The sequence below is a fragment of the Protobothrops mucrosquamatus genome, unplaced genomic scaffold (genome assembly GCF_001527695.2).
Source record: "Protobothrops mucrosquamatus isolate PMUCROS unplaced genomic scaffold, P.Mucros_1.0 scaffold7621, whole genome shotgun sequence".
Taxonomy (NCBI): domain Eukaryota; kingdom Metazoa; phylum Chordata; class Lepidosauria; order Squamata; family Viperidae; genus Protobothrops; species Protobothrops mucrosquamatus.
This window is the reverse complement of record NW_015393420.1, coordinates 2,539-10,230: the sequence shown is the minus strand read 5'-3', so window position 1 is coordinate 10,230 and position 7,692 is coordinate 2,539. Positions and strand designations below refer to the sequence as shown.

Genomic DNA, 7,692 nt, shown 5'->3' with positions numbered 1-7,692 from the left:
TAAACCAAGGAGATGGTCGAGATCCACGTCGGGTCAGAGGCCGCAAAGGCACGACTCGGTCCAATGCTGCGGCGGCAGTTGTCTCCCAGGCCGCCGCCTGATTTTCCGCCGAGTCGTGGACTAGATCCTCCGGATATGGCCCAAGCTCCATCAGGAACCTCTCAGGGTCCATCAGTCGCCTGGGACGGAACCATCTAGGGACGGAACCATATTAAGTGAACGAGGCTACAGTTATAAAGAAATTAAAAGAAAAATGGGTGGAAACTTATCCAAAGGTGGCATTTCTACTGTACACTTTTCCCAAAAGGTTTCCACAATTTTGGCCATTACTGTACATCCATTTCCCTTCCAATAGTTGCAGTGCAATGAAGCAAATACAGGGAGTCCTCGACTTCCAACAGTTCATTTAGTGACCATTCAAAGTTGCAGGGGCACTGAAAAAGGTGACTTATGACCATTTTTCGCGTGGTCATGACATCAAAATTCAGACACTTGGCAATTGACTCATATTTATAACTAGCTATACCCAGCCACGCGTTGCTGTGGCTCTCATTCACTCAGCCAACAGATGGCGCTGTTTTTCAAAAAAGCATGTTTTTACCTGTCACAGGTGTGACATCTATATAAAGTACATATATAAAAACACGCGTGTATTCGAATGCAACGTTGTGTCAAAATTTCAAAGCAATTGGTGAAAAACTTTTGGAGATTTAAGATTTTGAACAAACGAACATTTACATTTTTATTTATATATAGATGGTTGCAATGTCCTAGGATCATGTGATCACCTTTTATGAATTTCAGACAACCAAAGTCAATGGGGAAGCCACATTCACTTAACAACCATATTACTAACTTAATAGCTGCAGTGATTCACTTAATAACTGTGGCAAGAAAGGTTGTAAAATGGGACAAAATTCATATAACTGTCTTGCTTAGCAACAAACATTTTGGGTTCAATTGAGGTTGTAAGTCAAGGACTACCTGTATTATAATACAATGAATATTTTTTGTCAGAATGGACAGAAAACCTCAATAACTGTTTGAACAAATATAGTTTTATTCATATTTGTAACATCGGAGCAAAAAATATGCAGATTTGGGTCTCATAATATAACCCTTATTTTCCTTGTGTTTGGATACATAAAACATACTATTTATTTTCCTCTATTGTACATGCTGAGAGAAACTCTCTAGCAGCATCTTCAGAAATTCTATGTATAGCTCATTTTGATCATATTTATTTTTATTTTGACAGTGATCATCAACGTAGGCATTCTTTCCAGAGGTTTCTGCTGTTTTCTGTTAGGGACTGGATGTGAAAACAGAGAAAGCACATAGTAGCTTCATGTGACAGGCCAGGCTTTTTTTCTGATAGTAACAATAAAGGGCATTTAGCAGCACTAACAATATTATGGGGATGAGAACTGCTGAAAAGACCCGTAAGCAGAATAAATGGCAAGCAGGAACTGGTTTTCCTTGTGTGCCATAATAGTAAATGATGACATCCCTGGACCAAACAGCTAGGGTTGGTTAGGAAGAAGAATTGAGGGCATTTTCATCAAATGGAGGAAGCCACTGACATGATCCATCACACTTCTGTTACCTTTGATCTTCCCTTCCCTTCATGGATGGCCAATAATAATTAAAACCTTTTAGTTATAAGCTCTGTGTGGTGAATGAACAAAGTCTATATTCATTAGCATTCTCTTTTACACGTTCTCCTTCTGCAATTCAAAACTGTGAAATGTTGTAGAATATTTTAGCTTTTAGTCTGAAGCGTGTGGGAAATTAAAATTGGCTGTTGATTAAAATCAAGTGGTTATTCTAATGAATTAGTTTCACTAACTAAACCAGGGGTAGGCAACCTTGGCTCTTTTATGACTCGTGGACTTCAACTCCCAGAATTCCTGAGCCAGCTGGGAATTCTGGGAGTTGAAGTCCACGAGTCATAAAAGAGCCAAGGTTGCCTACCCCTGAACTAAATAAAGAGTTTGGATTAATATCACTTTAATGCAATTAAAGTTTAATTTAAAGTGATAATTTAAATTCTCATTTAAAAAGTGAACTCTTTATTTTTCAGGTGATGGCGTGTTGTATTTTGAAGTATTGCTTATTTTATATGTGTTTGTGCCGATGCTTTGAAGTTATTGTAATTTTAAACTCTTTCTATTCTGTATAGTGCCTAACTCTGCACATAATGGTTATGAAGAAACCATCCAACGACCTCATAGGCCTTCGTATGAAGACAGAATTTGCCTTGTAGCTACAGTTAGGTTAGCTACACCTCAATTTATTAAGGTTGGTTAAAATTGTTTCATCAAAATCTTTTTGGCTAGTTCTTTGCATTTAACTTAAACTGATTTATTCTTATTTAATAGTTATTTAAATATTAAGCAACAGTTTCCCGACTAGAAAGGATATTTTGTTGTTAAAATAACAAACTAATAATGGTATTTGCCCTAGACCAGTGATGGCGTACCTTTTAGACACTGAGTGCCCAAAAACCACCCCGTCCCGCTTGCCCCACCCCCACCCTGCCCGCCCGCAGGATCATCTACCGCCTCCACGGCCCGCCGTAGATCGCTCAGGCAGCCCTGCAGCACCATGGCGGCCAAGCCCTCTGCCCGCGCCCCGCAGCAGCATCTGCGCGCAACGGGGCACGAGGGCGGAGTCTTGTCCCTGCTGCCTGTCTGCCATGTCCTTGGCTGTGTTGTTCCGTGCAGGCCACACCCGGGGGCTACTCTCCTCCAGGGGGGCTGCTGGTGAGGAGGGGGCCGTGGGGAAGGCGGGGCTGGGGTGGCCGCATGCGTGCCCACAGAGAGGGCTCTGAGTGCCGCCTCTGGCACGCGTGCCATAGGTTTGCCACCACTGCCCTAGACAAAGGGCTTTTGTGAAGTACCGGAGATGTGAAAGCATCTACATCCAGCTTCTGTTTGCTGCATTTTAGTAACATCTAGTGCAGACATGTCAAACACAAGACCCGGGGGCCGGATGCGGCCTGCGAAATGGTTTCATGTGGCCCGCGAAGCCATCCTGGAAACAGTGAGGGAACGGCCCCTACTGCCTTGGCCCTGGCCCAGGCCGGCCGGGAGCCAATGTACAATTTTGTGGTGGCCATCTATGCTGAAACGCATTCAGTCTTAGCTCCATAACCCACCCCCCCGTATGGCCTGAGAGGAACAGTGAGGCTCCTCCAGTGGACCATCCCTTGGCACTTGCCCTGGTCCCACCCCCTTCTGCCAGAGACCCTCAGATCTGTCCCACNAGGCCGGCCGGGAGCCAATGTACAATTTTGTGGTGGCCATCTATGCTGAAACGCATTCAGTCTTAGCTCCATAACCCACCCCCCCGTATGGCCTGAGAGGAACAGTGAGGCTCCTCCAGTGGACCATCCCTTGGCACTTGCCCTGGTCCCACCCCCTTCTGCCAGAGACCCTCAGATCTGTCCCACTCCTGTCCAGGCCCCCACAGGCACCCTTGACGCGAACGATGTAGAGCTGGCCATGCCCACCCAGTAGGCCACACCCACTCCATCCACGCCCACCCAGTAGGCCGCACCCACCCTGGCCATACCCACCCAGCCCCCTGAGGGCAACTGCAGTGCTGATGCGGCCCTCAATGAAATTGAGTTTGACTCCCCTGATCTAGTGGATGAAGCCCAAGTCTTACCTTAACCTTATATGTCTCAAATGTTTGGTACTGGAACCAAAGCAGATATATCTTCCTTATAGAAATGCTGATATCTGTGTGGTGAGTCATTCATCATGCAAAATTAAATTGCTGGAAATGATTTCTAAAGGCTGCCCTCTTTAAAAAAGAATACAGCACATGAATTATCAATTGGAAATAGTACAGGGACCAGCTACATCTGCGGGCTTATTCCCAGCTCTGAAGAGAAATAGGTGGATATGCTGGGGATGCCTGTGGTTCCTTTGTTGAACCCATGAACAAAATTCCTGCGGTGATGAAATGTTCATCCTATAAAATTGATAGTAATGCATGTGCAGCTAGTTTCATTAAATTAATCAGATTCATAATAATAATAATAATAATATAATAATAAAAAAGTTGGAAGGGACTTGGAGGTCATACAAGAGCCTTTAAATTAGATCAGAGGAATTCTTGAGAATCTTACCTTTTTTAAATATTTTTTTTCTCTAGGAAATGAGCACAGTAGAAGAACCTAACGAAGAGTTCACCTCCAGGCATAGCTTAGAATGGAAATTCCTTTTCTTGGATCACAGGTGCCATTTCTTAGAAATATAGTACCCAAGTAGTAGCATTTTATTATCATAAGTGGGCATTATTTGGCCTTATCTGTGCATAGCAAACAATGAATACTGTTGTGGTTGATGAATATTTTTATTTAATTCCAACCATGCATTTTTGAAAAAAAAAATAGCATTTTTTTTTCTCATTTCTGAAAACCAAAGAAATAATCCTTGTATCATTATCCAGGGCACCACCAATTATAGGCTATTTACCATTTGAAGTGTTGGGGACATCAGGCTATGATTATTATCATGTGGATGACCTGGAAAATTTGGCAAAATGTCATGAGCATTGTAAGTAATAACATAACCATCCTACATTATCATAGAATATAAGAGTTGAAAAGGATCTTGGAGGTAATCTAGTTTAACCTTTGCCCAGGGTAGGAACCCAATGCAACACCATTAATATGTCAAATGGTAAACATATTCCTATTTTTCCCCCTGTAATTAAAGCTTAGGAAATGCAACATGCTTAGAAAGAATGTACCAATGGTGCAATCGTTATAAATAAAATTCATAGAACTGTTTTCCTTATTTTTAAATAAGGCTTCCTTTTTTATTTTTTTATTATTAGCTCACTTTGATTTGGCATATCTTGGCAAATTTTAAAAGTCGTGTTGAAATGCCTTTTTTGCCGACTTTTTAAAAACCAATGTGTTTTATATAGCCTGTATTTGGATATCTTGTCTCCTTGTATAATATGTTCCAGCAGATTTGGACTCTTTATGTTTAGACATTTAGATGCCTGTCAAGAAAATGTAAACAAATGCTGTTTCAGACCATATCCCAGAGTCAGCATCTTGTGAAGCCCCCTCCCCTTTGTTGTTTCATATTGTAGTAATGCAGTACGGGAAAGGGAAATCCTGCTATTACCGATTCCTCACAAAAGGCCAGCAGTGGATTTGGTTGCAGACTCATTACTATATCACCTACCATCAATGGAATTCTAGACCAGAATTCATCGTGTGTACACACACAGTAGTAAGGTAACATAATTCTGCATCACTTTTTTACTTTAATTGGTTGAAACCATTTTCTACTTCTATTTTGCTTTTGCTATTTCAACTAAGCTTCAGGAAAACGGCTAGTGAAAAATATCTGAGTTAGTCAAGACAAACGTCGTATGATTACGTTAATTCTGAATTATAATTATGTTTTGTTTTAGTAGAGAACTCTACAGAACTAAAAATATAACATCTTAAATGGCGCCCATGCTTGTGTGTTTTGATAATATCCCGATATTTTCACTTTTCTATCTGTAGCTATGCTGAGGTTCGAGCAGAAAGGCGGCGTGAACTTGGCATAGAAGAATCTCTGCCAGAGATTATAGCAGAGAAAGTATGTTTTCTGCTCTTTCTTTATATTTGTTCTTTTTACTAGTATATTGTTCTTTTCACCTGGTGAATGATTTAAATGGATTAAAATTAATTTGCATCTATAAAGTGAACTGGATCTCCCAAAATGCATTCACATAAAAGTTACATATGAGTACATGGGGCAAAGAGCCTGGAAAGATACGTGCTTGGCATTGCAAGACAAGATAGAAAGACCTGCACATGGATTAGAGAATAAACAAAAAGCATACGATATCATCAAGAGAGTAAAAGAATTGAAATGGAAATGGGCTGGTCACATAGCAAGAAGAATTGAGGGCCGGTGGACCAAGGCAGTCACACCATGTTTCCCCAAAAATAAGACTTATCCCAAAAATAAGCCCTAGCTTGATTTTTTATCTGTGTGCCTAATATAACCCCTTCCCCCAAAATAAGCCCTAGTTAAAACCCGCCCACTCTGTCCCACCATCTGGTTGCACGAGGTGGGGTGAGGCGCACACTTAAAAATCAAGCTGGGGGGGTGGAGCTGCCCCATGCTCCCCGCATCCACTTTACCTCAGGACTGCCACAGCCAGGCCTCCCACGCCACAACACCTGCCTTGCCTTGTGGCAACGGTACCAACGGCCCCATCCAGTAGAAGCCTGTGTGGCCGCCGCCGGCCCACTTCTGCAGCCGCTCGCCGCCGCTCTCACACATCACCCGTGGCAGTAGCCTTCAGGAAAGGCCTCTACCAGCGGAACGGAGGCTGGGGGCGACATGTGTGAATGGTGGCGAGCGGCTGCAGATGAACTGGGCTGTTGGCGGCCATGTGGGCTCCTGCTGGGCAGGGCTGTTGGTGCCGCAGTGGTGGGGCGAGACATTGGGGGAAAAAAGACATCCCCTGAAAATAAGACCTAATGCCTCTTTTGGAGGCAAAAAAATATATAAGACCAGGTCTTATTTTGGGGGAAACACAGTAGAATGGATCCCACTTGATCAAAAGCGTCCACAAAAGAGACCTAAAACAAGATGGATCTACGACATTAGCAAGTATTGCGGGCCCAATTGGCAAAAGAAGGCTCAGGACCGTATTGGTTGGAAACATGCGGAAGAGGCCTTCGTCCTGCAGTGGAGAGACCATGGCTAAAATGATGATGAATGATGATGATATATAAATACATTTATTTCTATTATGTTCATAAGACCAGAAATAATTAAGTATTCAGGGTTCTAGTAACATTCTGTTATGTTAGGTTTAAAGAAAAGATAAATTTCAGATACTGTTTTATGTAGTGGAACGCTGTGTACAATGCTATTAAATTCCATTTCTACAATTCTCATGCATCTAGGAGTATTTTCCAGCTTTAGCACACTACTCCTATAAGAGTCTCCAGCACTTTTGGTTCTGAGGACACAGGAAGGTTTGCAAAATATAATACGGGTAGAACAACAAAACATTTGCTTTGTTCTCATGGTCGTTTCTAAAATGACTGCACCTTCCTTTCTAAAAAGCTTTCATTCTTGAAGAATTGGCTCTTCACTTCTCTCTCTGACTCAGTTCCACCACACACCTACCTTGTCGTTCTCAGTCTCACATTTTATACATGCACACTCACTTTTCACTTCCAGTTTTTCATTTATAGTCATACAGTTAGGTGTGTCCAACTTTTGGTTTACTTGGGCCACACTGAGTGAAGAGGAATTGTCTTGGGCCATATATAAAATAGGTAATATGGTTAACGTATGTAAATACCAGAATAATATTAAAGGTTTACGAGCTTGTTGGGCCGCATTACTAGCTGACCAGAGGCTCCTGCAGCCCGTGGGCCATGGGTGGGACAGGCCTGTTTTATGCCCTTTTTTACTGGATTGTAAGAAAGCAAACAAACACAGACTGTACGCCAGTGGTTCTCAACCTGTGGGTCGGGACCCCATTTGGGGTCGATCGACCATTTCATGGGGGTCGCCAAGCAAGGCTGTCCGCCATTTTTTTTGTCCGCCATTTTTTCCCCCTTTTCCAGCGGGTGCCTTACCTCCCTTGGGCTGGGCCAGCTGGTGGTCGGCCTGCTCCGTCTCTGCCGCTTGCCAGCTACGCCTCGGC

At 42.8% G+C, this 7,692-nt stretch overlaps 1 protein-coding gene across 1 annotated transcript in view; it reads left to right on the top strand.

The window, feature by feature from the left end:
• LOC107300605 (circadian locomoter output cycles protein kaput-like) overlaps window positions 1–7,692 on the top strand; it is a gene marked incomplete at both ends in the record, with an annotated part of 14,056 nt that overhangs the window by 3,844 nt on the left and 2,520 nt on the right. The window contains 5 exons of the mRNA XM_015829915.1: window positions 2,183–2,301; window positions 4,165–4,247; window positions 4,462–4,568; window positions 5,116–5,263; window positions 5,540–5,615. Coding sequence (XP_015685401.1) covers window positions 2,183–2,301; window positions 4,165–4,247; window positions 4,462–4,568; window positions 5,116–5,263; window positions 5,540–5,615 — 533 coding nt within the window. The remainder of the gene's footprint in view (window positions 1–2,182; window positions 2,302–4,164; window positions 4,248–4,461; window positions 4,569–5,115; window positions 5,264–5,539; window positions 5,616–7,692) is intronic.